Source organism: Schistocerca piceifrons, chromosome 10 (genome assembly GCF_021461385.2).
Source record: "Schistocerca piceifrons isolate TAMUIC-IGC-003096 chromosome 10, iqSchPice1.1, whole genome shotgun sequence".
Classification (NCBI taxonomy): Eukaryota; Metazoa; Arthropoda; class Insecta; order Orthoptera; family Acrididae; genus Schistocerca; species Schistocerca piceifrons.
Window position 1 is genome coordinate 121,884,330 of NC_060147.1, and position 17,388 is coordinate 121,901,717.

The 17,388-nt window shown below is 39.8% G+C and overlaps 1 protein-coding gene across 1 annotated transcript in view; it reads left to right on the plus strand.

Annotated features, from left to right (window-relative positions):
• LOC124718750 overlaps positions 1-17,388 on the plus strand; it is a 138,281-nt gene that overhangs the window by 58,886 nt on the left and 62,007 nt on the right. The window contains exons 6-8 of the mRNA XM_047244364.1: positions 9,047-9,187; positions 12,635-12,759; positions 13,398-13,526. Coding sequence (XP_047100320.1) covers positions 9,047-9,187; positions 12,635-12,759; positions 13,398-13,526 — 395 coding nt within the window. The remainder of the gene's footprint in view (positions 1-9,046; positions 9,188-12,634; positions 12,760-13,397; positions 13,527-17,388) is intronic.

Below are 17,388 nucleotides of genomic sequence, written 5' to 3' on the forward strand. Positions count from 1 at the left end.
TGAAGGCATCACGCATCGCTCCCTTGACAACCAAAGCGTTTCATTCAGCATCTCTCTCTATCTATAGCTTTATGTTTTGTTTCGCATCTATTATGCAGTAGTCTGTGTTTCTTTAGAAGTTTCTTTGCAGTGATTGTATACCATGGAGGTTTCCTCTCATATGAAGCGTTCTACTGGGTACATATGTATCCAGTACATGGTCAACTATTGTTTTAAACTTGAGCCAGAGTTCTTCTACGTGCTCGGGCCCTGTGCTGCAAGTTTCAAGTTCCTCATTGACACATGACACTACTAATTTTTTTTTATCTAGTTTACTGAACATATATATCTTTCTGCTTGTTTTAGTTGACCTTTGTACTTGGTAATCATTGTTGCCACAACCGCGCCATGGTCACTGACATCATTTTCGATGTGGACGTCCTCAGAAGTCAAGCCTATTTGTTGCCATTAGATCCAACATATTCCCATCTTGGATAGGGTTCTTAGCTATCTTTTCCACGTAGTTTCCAGAGAAGGCATTTAGTAAAGTTTCACATGATGTCTGTATCACGCCCACCACCAACGAAACAGTAATTTCCCCAATTAACTGATGGATGATTAAAGTCTCCACCGGTGATTGCAGTATGATTGGGGACCTTACGTACAAGTGATTCAGTTCTTCAAGTAGTCTTACCACAAAACAGTTTTAATAGACCAGTGTGATGGTGATCTTGCTTGCAAGCTGTACCTAACTGCAGCACTCGCTTTCTTTTGTGTGCTCGATATCTTAGCCTTGTGAAACTGCGTCGGTAACTGATAATTTTTGTCAGTATTACTGATGGTGTGAAGTCGCTTCAGTATATTTAAGGTCTGACCAACTACCGCTGTCAATAAATACTGAACGCGTGAAGGCCCCTGTAGATGTGCTCCTTTTACGGAGCGACACTTTTGCTCGCTACCCGTGACAAAACTGTTTCCTCGTCGCTAGGTTTTTATTGCTGCGCGCGCGCACAGGTGACAAAATTGTCACTCTACATCTATTCTCCGCTCCCTATTTGTTTTCCGACTGACAACACGCTGACACACAAGTCATCAACTTCTTTGCACAACGTGGCTGACGGTGCACGATGACGATACTAATAATGATATTTTTATAGAAGTGGTAAAAAGACCAGCACTTTTCCACAAAAATTTGAAGGGTTATTCAGAAATAAATTTGAAAATTAAAGTACGGTTAGGAATCTGTAGACAAATATTTTTAAGTGCTTGGAATAACTTGTGTTCAGCTCGGACAGACACTCTCATATTTGCATTTTCGTATGTTAATATACGTAAAACTGAAACTGAAAAATTTTCTTTGATGTTGTCGAAATTTATTAAACATTGTGTAAAACTTTCCACTTAATAGCCTGGCCCTGCAAAAGGAATGTACCTACTATACCATTTTTATATTTTTTTTCTGTTACGTCTGATGAGTTTGCAAATCATGACCGTCTCTTTAAAATCCATATCGACAAATGAAGCTTCGATTTCAAAAAAGGTCAGCATCTGTCATCGTTCGTGAGCGCAATCCACTTCTACGGCGTGATGTGTTACGACAGAAACTTTTTTGTCACAGTGACAAAAATCACCCGCGCGCGCTAACCCTTACTTAGCCCCTGACATCCAGTTACGGTGTGTTTGCGAGGCAGTCTGTAGTGGCCATCAGTTCGATGTATCAAGTGTACCAAAACGTGATTGGATTTGTTTTATATATTCAAGGAATTGAACAACAGTTCATTCTATCGAGAAATTCGATCTACTGAAGTTCGAATTAGCAAGAGCCGACCGTAGCTCACGCGGTGTTCCGACAGTAGGCCTAAGTCTTACAGGGGGTATTGAACGTATACGGAAACAGGCAGACGAACGTTAGTTAGTGTGTTGTTTTAACGTTCCGTCGACAACGAGGTCATTAGAGACGGAGCACAAGCTCGGGTTAGGGAAGGATGGGGAAGGAAATCGGCCGTGCCCTTTCAAAGGAACCATCTCGGCATTTGTCTGAAACGATTTAGGGAAATCAAGTTGGGAATTTAAGGAGATGGGACCTGGATAAACTGACTAAACCAGAGGTTGTACGGAGTTTCAGGGAGAGCATAAGGGAACAATTGACAGGAATGAGGGAAAGAAATACAGTAGAAGAAGAACGGGTAGCTTTGAGGGATGAAGTAGTGAAGGCAGCAGAGGATCAAGTAGGTAAAAGACGAGGACTAGTAGAAATCCTTGGGTAACAGAAGAAATATTGAATTTAATTGATGAAAGGAGAAAATATAAAAATGCAGTAAATGAATCAGGCAAAAAGGAATACAAACGTCTCAAAAATGAGATCGACAGGAAGTGCAAAATGGCTAAGCAGGGATGGCTAGAGGGCAAATGTAAGGATGTAGAGGCTTATCTCACTAGGGGTAAGATAGATACTGCCTACAGGAAAATTAAAGAGACCTTTGGAGATAAGAGAACGACTTGTATGAATATCAAGAGCTCAGATGGAAACCCAGTTCTAAGCAAAGAAGGGAAAGCAGAAAGGTGGAAGGAGTATGTAGAGGGTCTATACAAGGGTGATGTACTTGAGAACAATATTATGGAAATGGAAGAGGATGTAGATGAAGATGAAATGGGAGATACGATACTGCGTGAAGAGTTTGACAGAGCTGAAAGATCTGAGTCGAAACAAGGCCCCCAGAGTAGACAACATTCCATTGGAACTACTGACGGCCTTGGGAGAGCCAGTCCTGACAAAAATCTACCATCTGGTGAGCAAGATGTATGAAACAGGCGAAATACCCTCAGACTTCAAGAAGAATATAATAATTCCAATCCCAAAGAAAGCAGGTGTTGACAGATGTGAAAATTACCGAACAATCAGTTTAATAAGCAACAGCTGCAAAATACTAACACGAATTCTTTACAGACGAATGGAAAAACTAGTAGAAGCCGACCTCGGGGAAGATCAGTTTGGATTCCGTAGAAACACTGGAACACGTGAGGCAATACTGACCTTACGACTTATCTTAGAAGAAAGATTAAGGAAAGGCAAACCTACGTTTCTAGCATTTGTAGACTTAGAGAAAGCTTTTGACAATGTTAAATGGAATACTCTCTTTCAAACTCTAAAGGTGGGAGGGGTAAAAAACAGGGAGCGAAAGTCTATTTACAATTTGTACAGAAACCAGATGGCAGTTATAAGAGTCGAGGGACATGAAAGGGAAGCAGTGGTTGGGAAGGGAGTAAGACAGGGTTGTAGCCTCTCCCCGATGTTATTCAATCTGTATATTGAGCAAGCAGTAAAGAAAACAAAAGAAAAATTCGGAGTAGGTATTAAAATCCATGGAGAAGAAATAAAAACTTTGAGGTTCGCCGATGACATTGTAATTCTGTCAGAGACAGCAAAGGACTTGCAAGAGCAGTTGAATGGAATGGACAGTGTCTTGAAAGGAGGATATAAGATGAACATCAACAAAAGCAAAACGAGGATAATGGAATGTAGTCAAATTAAGTCGGGTGATGCTGAGGGAATTAGATTAGGAAATGAGACACTTAAAGTAGTAAAGGAGTTTTGCTGTTTTGGGTTTGGGAGCAAAATAACTGATGATGGTCGAAGTAGAGAGGATATAAAATGTAGACTGGCAATGGCAAGGAAAGCGTTTCTGAAGAAGAGAAATTTGTTAACATCGAGTATAGATTTAAGTGTCAGGAAGTCATTTCTGAAAGTATTTGTATGGAGTGTAGCCATGTATGGAAGTGAAACATGGACGATAAATAGTTTGGACAAGAAGAGAATAGAAGCATTCGAAATGTGGTGCTACAGAAGAATGCTGAAGATAAGGTGGGTAGATCACGTAACTAATGAGGAGGTATTGAATAGGATTGGGGAGAAGAGGAGTTTGTGGCACAACTTGACAAGAAGAAGGGATCGGTTGGTAGGACAAGTTTTGAGGCATCAAGGGATCACCAATTTAGCATTGGAGGGCAGCGTGGAGGGTAAAAATCGTAGAGGGAGACCAAGAGATGAATACACTAAGCAGATTCAGAAGGATGTAGGTTGCAGTAGGTACTGGGAGATGAAGAGGCTTGCACAGGATAGAGTAGCATGGAGAACTGCATCAAACCAGTCTCAGGACTGAAGACCACAACAACAACAACAACACGGAAAACCTAAATCAGGATGGCTGGAGACGGAATTGAACCGTCGTCCTCCCGAATGCGAGTCCAGTGTGCTAACCACTGCGCCACCTCGCTCGTAGCAGACGAACGGGTCACATGTTTGTTTAATCCGCTGGAAAGAGTAACAGAGATACTGAAGGAACTCAACTGGAAGACTCTTGAAGATACACGTAAGCTCTCCCGAGAAAGTCTATTAACAAAGTTCCAAGAACTGTCTTTAAATGATTACTCTTGGAATAAACTACAATCCCCTACGAATCGCTCACATGGGGATCGTGAGGATAAGATCAGAATAGTTACTGCACGCACGGAGGCATTCAAACAACCATTCTTCCCGCGCTCCATACGTAAATGGAACAGGAAGAAACCCTGATTGTTGCTACACCTCTGCCATGCGCCTCACGGTGTTTCCAGAGTATAGATGTCGATGTGGATGTAGATGAAGTACGAAAATATCATGTACAAAGGCAAATTGAAAACATAAGCAGTGGGCACTAGCGCCATGTGGCTGACTCGTGAAACTGTACAATCTCAATCTGAATGGAGAATATTGTCAAGCTGTCAACACTTAACGTCGCCAGTTCGGTATGTGTTGACAAAAATGAGAGTATTTTGAGGTCCACCAATATTACTCGTCAATATTCCTAGTGTTAACAATACGTCGTCAATATTCCTAGTGTTAACAATACGTCAATACACGGCCTGAGACGGTCAATACATTGACGGTTTGACAATATTACGAATATATCCACAGACCGGACAAGAGTGACGAAACTCACGGTGACAAAAGTCACCCGTGCGCGCTAGCCCTAATACTCGGCGATTCAAATTGATTCGTCTATTGTTCAGATAATTATTTCGTCATTCAACTCTTAGCATAACAGCAATGAATAACTTATCATCGTACATAAATTAGTTCTAAAATTTCATCAAGAAAGTAAGTATATGACTTGCGCAGAAAAGAAGCAGCTGTTGGGTCTGTGGAATGTGTAACAGCAGAATAGTAGTAGTACCGAAGACTTCCGGGATTCCTTCATCCACCCTGTCGGCCGCCCTGAAGCAGAAATATAAGACTCCTGAAAACATAATTATCACAATGAAAGAGGAAGCACACACGACGTGATGATTTCTTCCGTTCAGTCCGGAACCGCGTTGCTGCTACGGTCGCAGGTTCGAATCCTGCCTCGGGCATGGATGTGTGATGTCCTTGGTTAGTTAGGTTTAAGTAGTTCTAAGTTCTAGGCGACTGATGGCCTCAAATGTCAAGTCCCATAATGCTTAGAGCCATTTGAACCATTTTTGTTTCTTGCGTCTTGAAGAATGCTTATTGAAAAAATAGCGTATTGATCAAAGTATGCCGGTCGTCGCGGGAGACTACATGTATAAAGAAAAAGATACATCATACGGGACGCTGTTACGGGCATTGGAGGACTCGCCACTATATAGTGAGAGGTGGCGATCATTGATGAGAGTTTTTTCACCATGGGAATATGAATTTTTTCTGTTTTCTCGGAAACCTGTACGTGTCTTTGATTTGAAATTTTAAAAGACATTAAAAGATAAAAGTTACGTATTATTAATAGACACCCCATAGCATTTTTTGTAATTTGTGCACGGTATATATACATAATATGCATCAAAAACTCATCGAAAACTTGTATATTACTGGTATATGATATGTATGTTTTTTGAATTTATCTTGCAGTTCGCGTTTCACGATGATAGCTGTTGTAAATATGGCAAAAAGTGTGTTAAATATGGCGAGAGTGGAACATTGTTGTTGTTCTTGTTGTGGTCTTCAGCCCTGAGACTGGTTTGATGCCGCTCTCCATGCTACTCTACCCTGTGCAAGCTTCTTCATCTCCCAGTACCTACTGCAACCTACATCCTTCTGAATCTGCTTAGTGTATTCATCTCTTGGTCTCCCTCTACGATTTTTACCCTCCACGCTGCCTTCCAATACTAAATTGGTGATCCCTCGATGTCTCAGAACATGTCCTACCAACCGATCCCTTCTTCTAGTCAAGTTGTGCCACCAGCTCCTCTTCTCCCCAATTCTATTCAATACCTCCTCATTAGTTATGTGATCTCCCCTTTTAATCTTCAGCATTCTTCTGTAGCACCACATTTCGAAAGCTTCTATTCTCTTCTTGTCTAAACTATTTATCGTCCACGTTTCACTTCCATACATGGCTACACTCCATACAAACACTTTCAGAAACGACTTCCTGACACTTAAATCTATACTCGATGTTAACAAATTTTTCATCTTCAGAAACGCTTTCCTTGCCATTGCCAGTCTACATTTTATTTCCTCTCTACTTCGACCATCATCTGTTATTTTGCTCCCAAACCCAAAACAGCAAAACTCCTTTACTACTTTAAGTGTCTCATTTCCAAATCTAATTCCCTCAGCATTGCCCGACTTAATTCGACTACATTGCATTATCCTCGTTTTGCTTTTGTTGATGTTCATCTTATATCCTCCTTTCAAGACACTGTCCATTCCATTCAACTGCTCTTGCAAGTCCTTTGCTGTCTCTGACAGAATTACAATGTCATCGGCGAACCTCAAAGTTTTTATTTCTTATCCATGGATTTTAATACCTACTCTGAACTTTTCTTTTGTTTCCTTTATTGCTTGCTCAATATACAGATTGAATAACATCAGGGATAGGCTACAACCCTGTCTCACTCCCTTGCCAACCACTGCTTCCCATTCATGCCCCTCGACTCTTATAACTGCCATCTGGTTTCTGTGCAAATTGTAAATAGCCTTTCGCTCCCTGTATTTTACCCCTGCCACCTTCAGAATTTGAAACAGAGTATTCCAATCAACATTGGAACTTTAGGCTATTCTAAAATGGGTCCACCTCTCATAAGAACCTTTATTTGGCATTCACATTCATTGGCTTCACCAACTCTCTGCCACTGGTACTGCATGCAGAGTGGCGTGGAAGCTACTAAGGAAAACGAATATCTTGTAAAGAAGGTAAATTTTATATGGGTCAGAGGACACTCTTATGTTAAATACAATGAAATGGTCGATGATTTAGCAAAAACAGCCACCAAAAATGATGCTTTTATTTAAAAACACCTTATTGCCATCATCCGACATGAGAGTACACTACAGTATATAGAAGAACAAAGTGCCAATAGAAAGACGAGTATCAATAATCGATATGCACAGAAGCGAATACTGTGGGAAAATACTACCAAACATTCCCTCGTAACCCTGGTTCCACACAGTAAACGCGAATAAAAATTTTATAAGTTCCATAATGTGCATGAGGTTTCATTACGAATCATTGCGTAGCCTCTTCACAGAAAATGCAGTTGAGATAATTCTTATTTTGAATATGATGGAATGATGCTATGGGACATCAATCACTTTTTTTAATGTAAAGTGTACGCAAACCAGAAAATTGATTTCGCACAACAGTTAATCAGATCTCATTAACCATTACCAACCTCTATAGCAACTCTACAACAGTTATAAAACTAGTTGTGTAATTTTTATATAAATGTAACCTTACTCTGTAAAATTTCAAAATACAGAGATGGCCTTCAGGCCAGAAGTCACAAAAAAAAAAAAAAAATAAAAAACATCCCAACCTAATTTTCACCCTCCATTTTTTTTACTAATAATTTTATTTAGAGTTTTTCCTTATCCCCTTTGATCAGTCAAACATTCGTTAAATAGAACGCTAATTTTTTTGAACCTTTTGTGCCTAGAACTTTGAATTTTTGACAGTCAACTGTATATGACAACTTGACAATTGTTTAGATATGCATATGTGATTACAGTACATGGAATGGACTTGGTGGTTTGTATGCAATTATTATTTGCTCTGCATCTGACAGTGACCAAGGAGGTTAAACCAGCTGTAACCAAAGTAAGTATAGGAGCTTTATGTGCACAGATTACATTATTTCTTCAGAATTTCCTTCATTGAAGTGCCACAATTGTCCAGTCTCTTTCATCATGTGGGGGCTGGAAAAGTATTTAATCTCGATTGTGCTCCTTCATGTTATGAGGTTCAGGTAGACATATGTTGAGTACCCATAAGTTTTTCCAGGCAGGAAGGAGTGCCTGCTCCCCAGCACGAATCCACCTGGCGGATTTGTGTCGAGGTCCGGTGAACCAGCCAGTATGTGGATGGTTTTTAGGTGGTTTCCCATCTGCCTCGGTGAATGCGGGCTGTACCCCTTATTCCGCTTCAGTTACACTAGGTCGGCAATTGCTGCGCAAACAAGTTCTCCACCACCATTACTCTACCACACAAACATAGGGGTTACACTCGTCTGGTGTGAGACGTTCCCTGGGGGGGTCCACTGGGGGCCGAACCGCACAATAACCCTGGGTTTGGTGTGGAGCAGCGGAGGGGTGAAGTGGACTGTGGTAGTCATCGTTGGGTTGTGGACCACTGCGGCTGCGGTGGGGATGGAGCCTCTCCGTCGTTTCTAGGTCCCCAGTTAACATATAACATACAACCCATAAGTTGTGTCAATTCAACAATTTCAATTCTGTTGACAACTTTTATATGCTGGATTAACTTGCAATGTTCATGTCAATGATGTGCTGTCTATTATAACAAAGGCCAACTTCAAAAATAATTTTCAACACAAAATACTGTGCAGTCCTGTTAAGAGTCATTTTTGGCTAGATGTCTACTGCAATTATCTCTATTACACTGTCTCTCAATGCATCAGTGTTACTAGATCCAAATTCACCAAATATTATTGACAATGAGTTGGCTAGTTAACAACTTATTCGTGAACAAAACACTATTTTCTAATGTATACAGTTCCACCTACAAACTAGAACTGGTCCAACAATTATATTTGTATTCTGGTTTTATTACAGATTTTGACCAGGATGGAAAACCAGATAACATTAGCTTTATGATCAAGAGAATAAAGGTGCATACTTTAGATGCCTTAAAGGATCCAACCTATCGGTTCCCGTTAAATTACGGAGTTGAGAAGTTCCTGGAGCTTTTTTCTGGTGAGTACCAAATCCTTTATTTGCACACCAAAGAAATATTATTTTGTGAAAAACATGCATACATTACTGGTCTTGACTATCAAGATGAGGCAAAAAGTCTTTCTACGTAAACACATTCAGTGCCCATACAAACACAAATTTCAGAAGTTCGACGGTGCAAACTATCATGGACTAAAGAACACTGCTGCAAGCAACACCATCTTTTAAGCACCATTTTATTTCACCCCAACTGGTTTCTGCCTAGGGCTATCATCAGCGGTCAGAGATTATTTCTTATGTAATGTTTTACGGTTTTATCCTGGAATATAAAAGAATTATGTGGCATACAAACACTTTTACATTGCAAAACTTTTGCAAACCACATAATTGCTTATTCTCTTTCATATTACAGGACAAAAATGTAAAAATTAGTGCAAGAAATCCTTGCTGCCATGGATGTTTTTCCTACACCTGAAGCTAGTTACTAGTTACACATACAATAATTATTGTTTTTGAAAATTGTGTGTTTGCTTCTACCTAACTGACAGTCAAAAAATTTGCAGAGGTCAAAAATATTTATAAATGACCATCAAATTATCCTTTTTATTGAACTTGTAAGCATCCTAATTTACTTGCCTCTTCACCTGTTGCACAAGGGTACTGATTTCTAGTCTGGTGACCCTACAAGGAGGCAAAGTCTACATGGGACTTATTTTATACTTCTGGTGTCATTATTGTACATCTCACTTCTTGTGTGAAACTTTTTATTATAAGTGATAAATTTTGTTAAAGATCACAAGGTCCTTTAAGAGCTTCAGTTACCTACTTGATAAAATATTGGTACTTCTCATTTTTGTGTAATGAATATTTTACTTTTCCTTTCTGATTTACATCATATTCCCCAAGACATTAATGAATGAAAGGTTTCCTTTTTTGTTTTGGTTATTTTTTGGCATCTCAGCAGGACTCGCACAGCCTGCATCATAATATGAGGTTTACCACTCTGAAGAGCAACATAGACATTAGGTTTAATTCATTGCACATCATCTTAAAGATAAAATTACAGTGGAATCATATGAGAAGTTGACATGCTCTTCCAACAAAAAGATACATAAAAATCGATTTATTCTGAAGGCTTTGAAGTAGAGCAGCAAAGAGCGTTTAATGTTGACCAGGCACTGCAAGGTATGGCTTCTAGCACTGTATCTGTTCATGCACCAAAAAAAATATGTGACTGACATCTCCTTCTTCAACACAGTCGATCAGAGGGGAGCTGACCAGACTAATATGATGTAGTTGCTTCCTGTAACAGCTCGGATTGGATGCGAGGTGCCTCATAGTGTTCGTGAGACTTTTGGAGCATTGACTTTTCTCAAGCCAGAGGTTAGGAAAACCACCATACTCACTTTGGCGTAAGGTTTGCCTTTGTATTTGGAGTCTCTTGCCATTTCATACACATTTCACACAAGCAGGCATATGTAAAGGCAAAGAATTTGGGCAGAGATGTCAGTCGAGGCGGAAGTACAGAGGCAAAGATGATGATGAATGACAGGTGATGTACGAGGGGCGGCAACTTGAAATTAGCGGAGGTTGAGGCCAGGTGGGTAATGGGAAGGGAGGATATATTGAAGGGCAAGTTCCCATCTCTGGAGTTCTGATGGGTTGGTGTCAGTGGAAAGTATCCAGATAACCCAGACGGTGTAACACTGTGCCAAGATGTGCTGGCCGTGCACCAAGGCATGTTTAGCCACAGGGTGATCCTCATTACCAATAAACACTGTCTGCCTGTGTCCGTTCATGTGAATGGACAGTTTGTTACTGATCATTCCCACATAGAAGGCTTCACAGTGTAAGCAGGTCAGTTGGTAAATCACGTGTGTGCTTTCACACGTGGCTCTGCCTTTGATCGTGTACACCTTCCGGGTTACAGGACTGGAGTAGGTGGTGGTGGGAGGGTGCATGGAACAGGTTTTACACCAGGGGCAGTTACAAGGGTAGGAGCCAGAGGGTAGGGAAGGTGGTTTGGGGATTTCGTAGAGATGAACCAAGAGGTTACGAAGGTTAGGTGGACGGCGGAAAGACACTCTTGGTGGAGTGGGGAGGACTTCATGAAGGATGGATCTCATTTCAGGGCAGGATTCGAGGAAGTCATTTCCCTGCTGGAGAGCGACATTCAGAGTCTGATCCAGTCCCAGAAAGTATCCTGTCACAAGTGGGGCACTTTTGGGGTCCTTATATATGTCCTATTTACAGCACTTTATTATTCAGATAATTTATATAAAGAGTGGCTAAAGAGGTACAGGGTATGGAAACACAACACATTGCCATGCCGAATACAGAGTAAGAAACCTGTTGGTTTTGAAACAGCTTCCACTCATAACAGAATTGATAAATACATGTCCTATATGATTTTCTAGGGGATATTAAACCATTCTTCCTGCAAAATAGTGGCATTTTCAGGTAACGACAGTGGGAGTGAATGCCAATCACCTACTCTTCTCTCCAAAGCAGACCACAAGGGGTCCATAATATTGAGATCTGGTGACTATGGTGGCCATGGGGGATCCTGTTTGTGGCCAAATATAACAGCTTTGTCTCTGTACAACCCCCGTACATTTTAATTTTTGTTTGAAGTAGTAAAGATTCCCAATTTCTTGCTTTATGTCAGATGGGAGCTTCTTGAATATTTACTAAAAGAGTACATTACTTCATTTTCAACTGTGTATATTTCAGTTCAGCTGAAATACATTTTTATCATCACCAGCAAAAACCATTAAGGAGTAAATATACTGGAGAGTGAGTGTAATGATTCCAGATCCTTAAAAGGGCTTCTTCAAGAGGTATGCCTATATCTTTACAGCAGGAGAAATGACATTCATTATTCCACATTAAAGTTGTCTTTAGCACAAAAAGGGGTACACAATGCTGCAACTAAAATTTTTGATAACATAGATATAAAATGGGCGACAAACAGCGAAATAAAATTTGGAAACAAACTTTAAAAGAATTTTTGTTATTGTAATGCATAAAAGGTGGTGGGTAGGAATTGCTAGCTCACATTTGTGTATTTTAAAAAACATATAAATGCTCACCATGTAGCCATAGTTACAGATTAACTTGTGATGTGAATGTAAAATGACTCATTTCACGTTATTAAGATTTAGCATGCAAAATGATCCACAGAACATGAAACTAACTAAGTAATAATATTCTCCCTGCTCACTTCTGCTGAATGAGCACTTCAGGTGCACAGTCTTGGAAGATAAGTCCATAAGGCCGAAGGGAGTGAAAATGTACAAAATGAGCCAACATTCATGCCTTGGTTATCCACAATGATTAAAGAGTAAAGTATATGTTTCTGACGAGGTGAATCTGTCAAAAGGGACTCAAGACACATTACAGCTTACATAGCATTCTGTGAGAAAAGGCTCTGCACTTTTATTTATTATGATCCATCGTGTTTCCCAGAGGAGGACTACGATGCCTTCTGCCTGGCCTACATGTTCACCTACCGAGACTTTGAGATGGGCACCTTGGGCCTAGCATGGACAGGTGACCTCAAGAATGCTGGAGGAGTCTGCGAGAAAAATGGAGTAAGAGCAACACAGACATATCAAGACTTTTGTACATTATTATTAATATTGTTGCTACTAATAGCTTATATTTGAACAATTGCATTTTACCATGAACTGTGTTGCAGAACTTGAAAATGTGTGTCCCTTCATTCTCTCTCTCTCTCTCTCTCTCTCTCTCTCTCTCTCTGTCTCACACACACACACACACACACACACACACACACACACACACACACTCTTCCACTATTAAGTTTATGTTAGCTGAATACAGATTTTACTAAATTATATCAGTGTTTCATGGTTTCAGTATCATAATCTTTGCTAAGTATCAGAAATGCCAAAGGGATTCACTTTATTCTGCATGAGAGAGCATACCAGAGTGTATGAGATCTTTCCAAAATCTTGGTGATGCCATAAATTGAATCAGAGAATACTGATTAAATTTTTCAGAATACTCACCCTTCACTTGAAATGTTATGGTGTAAACATAATTCATTTTTTCTGAACTCCTGCTCGCATTGTGAGAATGGACCAATTAGTACCTAGATGTATAAAATAAAATCTCTTCCCAATGGCATGATATTAGTTTTCGCTTCATATTATGGGTGTTTAGCAAGAAACTATGCTGCTGTTAAATTAATACAAATAACTTGCAGCACTATCGAGGAAGCATGAAGAGTCTCAACACGGGGATAGTGACACTGCTCAACTATGGCAAACACGTACCACCAGCTGTTTCGCACGTCACCCTCGCTCACGAGATTGGACACAACTTTGGTTCTCCGGTAGGTATTGTGTTTTGTTTATTTTTCTTGTGCAACCTGTAATGACTCTGTTAAATGTAAACATTATGACGTCAAATGTCATTGAAAAATCTTATATATAAAAAATCAAATATACAGGAAACAAAACCTTTCAAAAAATTTCTACAAGAGTATTTCTAAAAATTATTTTCAACTATTTATTTGTTCAGAAAAAATTAATGTGGGAGGAACCTACTTTCAGTAGTTTAGGGACTTTTGCCTTGGATACTGATAGCATATTGAACTATAAAACGACTTTTATTGCTCAATTTCATTCAGGAGGGACAGTGAATGCCCATCAATTTAATATTCTGTGATGGCTCTGTTGACTCGGATTAGACAGCAGAGGTGTTACACCAATTAAAGACTGTGTTAGGATAACTTTTTATCTCCCTTTTCCTTCATCCTTTTCAAAAACTCTTTCATTTTCTTGGAATGAATTCTTTTTCTCTCATCTGACTGAGTACAGTTGTTTTTCCATAATTTTCAATGCCACAGGGTCTGCAGCTGCAATGAATTTATTGAAAGATTTCTCGAAGCCTTCAGCTGCCATTCTCTTTATTTCATGTACAATTGTACAATTTCAGCCTTAGGCCATTTTCAAGTATTTTATGGAGGATTTTTTAGTAGTGGATTGTCATGTAAGTCGTTGCTCCTATGACATCATGTTATGCTCATAAAATAAATCCAGTACGTTCACACTATTTTAGTAGCACGTTATTTTCGCACCCAGTATGTTGTCCTCTATGGCACATGTTTGCCAGAAAGAGGGTATTGTCAGAAGTGCCCCAGGAAAGTGAGATGGAACCATTGTTATTTTCTTTATACACAAATTATCTGGTGGTCAGCGTGGGCAGCAATCTGTGGTTGTTTGCTAAATAATGCTGTGGTGTTTGGGAAGGTGATGAAGTTGAGTGAGTGTAGGAGGAAACAACATGACTTAGACAAAATTTCTAGTTGGTGTGACGAATGTAAGTTAATTTGGATGAGCAGGAAAAACAATCTAGTAATGTTCATGTACAGCATTAGTAGTATCATGCTCGACACTCACACCTTTTAAATATTTGGGCATAACGTTGCAATGCAGTATGAAATGGAAAGAGCTTGTGAGGACTCTGGCAGTGAAGGCGAGTGGTCGACTGGTTTAATGAGAGGATTTTGGGAAAGTGTGGTTCATGTGCAAAGGAGACCAGATATAAGATGCTAGTGTGACCTCTTTTTGAGTACTGCTCTTGTGTTTGGGATCTGCACCAGGTCAGTTTATAGGAAAACATCAAAGCAATTCACAGTTTGGTTGCTACCAGTATGTTTGAACAACATGCAAGTACTGTAGAGATGCTTTAGGAACTCAAATGGGAATACCAGGAGGGAAGGTGATGTTCTTTTTGATGAACACTATTGAGAAGATTTAGAGAACTGGCATTTGAAATTGACTGCAAAGTGATACTACTGTTACCAACATTATTTTGCCTAAGGACCACGAAAAAGGGCTCGTATGGAGACACATAGTAGTTTTCCCCTCATTCTACAGGAGTCGTTCAATAACTAATGCCCCACATTTTTTCCTCATAACATATTTATTGTTAAGAGTCAGAATTTGATGACACTATGCATCAATATGTCTTTTCTATGTCCTATTTTTCTACATAGTCTCCGTCACGTTCCACGGACGTACGCCAATGTTGTGGAATAGTATGTATTCCCTGCTACTTGTCCTGTAGGCGTAGAGCCATGTCTTCACTGCTCGACTGACACTCTCGTCATCTTCAAAGTGTGTTCCCCGTAGAGAATCTTTAAGTGGCGCAAAGAGATGGAAGTCCGAGGGTGCCAGGTCTGGAGTGTAGGGCAGATGAGGCAATGATGTCCAACCCAGCACGGCTGATTATGGAGCTCTGTTTCTGCATCTCCTGAGGCTGTAACTTTCTTTACCCATCGCTCAACTGTACTCCTAACAACTGCAGCGTAGCCATCTGCTGCACACAAACGTTTATGGATGTTCACCACGGTTTCTTTTTCTGCACACAAGAATTCAATAACAGCACTCTGCTTGTAGCGTGAGTTGTATGTAGACGCCATTTTGACACTGTACTACAGCTCTGCTACATCTGCCAGAACAGTTCGAAACTTCACGAACTCACAGAACAAACATCAAATGCGAAGCACCAACTAGGACATTTGTCTATGTATATTAATGGCTTTAAAAAATGTAGGGCATTACTTTTTGAATGGCCCTCTTATTTGCAAGTGGAACAGGAAAGAAAATAACTAGTAGCGGTACAGGGTACCCTCCGTCAAGCACTGTATCATGGCTTGCAGAGTATGTTGCACTAGGGAGCCCTTACACATCCTCCACACAGTCACCATGCAGTTCCCATATTTTTTGAATCCTGAAGAGACATTTGTGGCAGTCGATTTGCTTCAGGTGAAGTGGTGCATGCCTGGCTACAATCGTGTTTCTGTAGGCAAGTTCGAACATTTTTCCTTGAAGGCATTTATAATATTGTATTAATATTTATGGTGATTACTTTTGAAAACATAAACAGTTTCCTTACTTTTTTCCATTTGTCTTGTTTTCATTTGACTGCAACTTGCATTTTGTTTTTTCAAATGATATTTAGAGACGTACAATTTCTGCTGTTTTCTTCAAGAGTTTCTGTGCTGTTTGAATGTCCTGACATAGATCTGCCAAGTCACCTGAAAAAGATAAGCAGTCTGTCCTAATTTGGTTGTTCCTAATTTGCTTGGTTTGCCAGTTTTAAGCTCTTATTTTAGTTTCTGCCATTCTTGGATTATTTTTTCAAAGATGTAGTTGAAAAGTGGTGGAGAGAGTGCGTCACCTTGTCTCTCTCCTGCTTTAATTTTAAAATACTCAGAAAATTCTCCTCTTTATTTTGTCTTAGATTTTATACTGTTTAGTGTTTCACTAATAATGACAGTGTTTTTTGTGCTCGGTCTTTGTTATTTCAGGACTTGGAAGAGGGACCTGTGGTCCACTGACTCCTAACCCTTTTTCAATGCTATGAAAATACAAACCACTTTCTTATTGTAAATTTTTTGATACCTGATAACTAGTTTCAAAACTCAAATACATTGTGGGCAACATATTTTTGGTCCAAAACAGCTCGATATTCACCAACTGTACATTCAAGTTGTTGTTGTCCTCAGTCCAGGAGAGACTGCATTAGATTTTTGTGTGTGACAGGAATAAGAGAAATCTGTCTATAATTATTAACATCCATTCTGTCTCCCTTTTTATGTAGTGCATGTATAAATGCAATTTTCCAGTCATCCAATTTTTTTTTTCAGTTTGTTTTACATGAGCAGTGTAATTTCTTTCAAGATGAAAGCACGTGATTTCCATAGTTCTGCAATAATTCTGTTTTCACCAAATGCTAAGTTATTTTTTAACCTTTTAATTTGTCTAACCATTTCCTGTTCTTTTGATGTTTGTAGATGTGTAGTGCTCTGTAAAGCAGAGTACAATGCTGGTGCAGGAACTAGTGTTTTGGAGCACACTGTTTAGTGCATTGTTGTTAAAGATGTAGCTCCACAACTTATGTTCCCTATTTTTTCCCACGTTGACCTAATGACATTGTCAATTACAGTTGCAGTGGGCACAGGACATTTGATATTGGACTGTGGATTAATGGAATTATGTCACCTGGACAGACAAACTGTGTTTCTTGTCACACCACGTCAATGGTCGCATCTGGATAAACTGCCATTCAGGCAAACGGCTGCTCAAAAAGTGCACCACGCCACGAGTGCAGGCTGTTAGAGGCAGTGTTAATATAGGGGACATTCACCTGAGCTTTTGTGGTGAAACTGAAAGCACCGTGGCAGT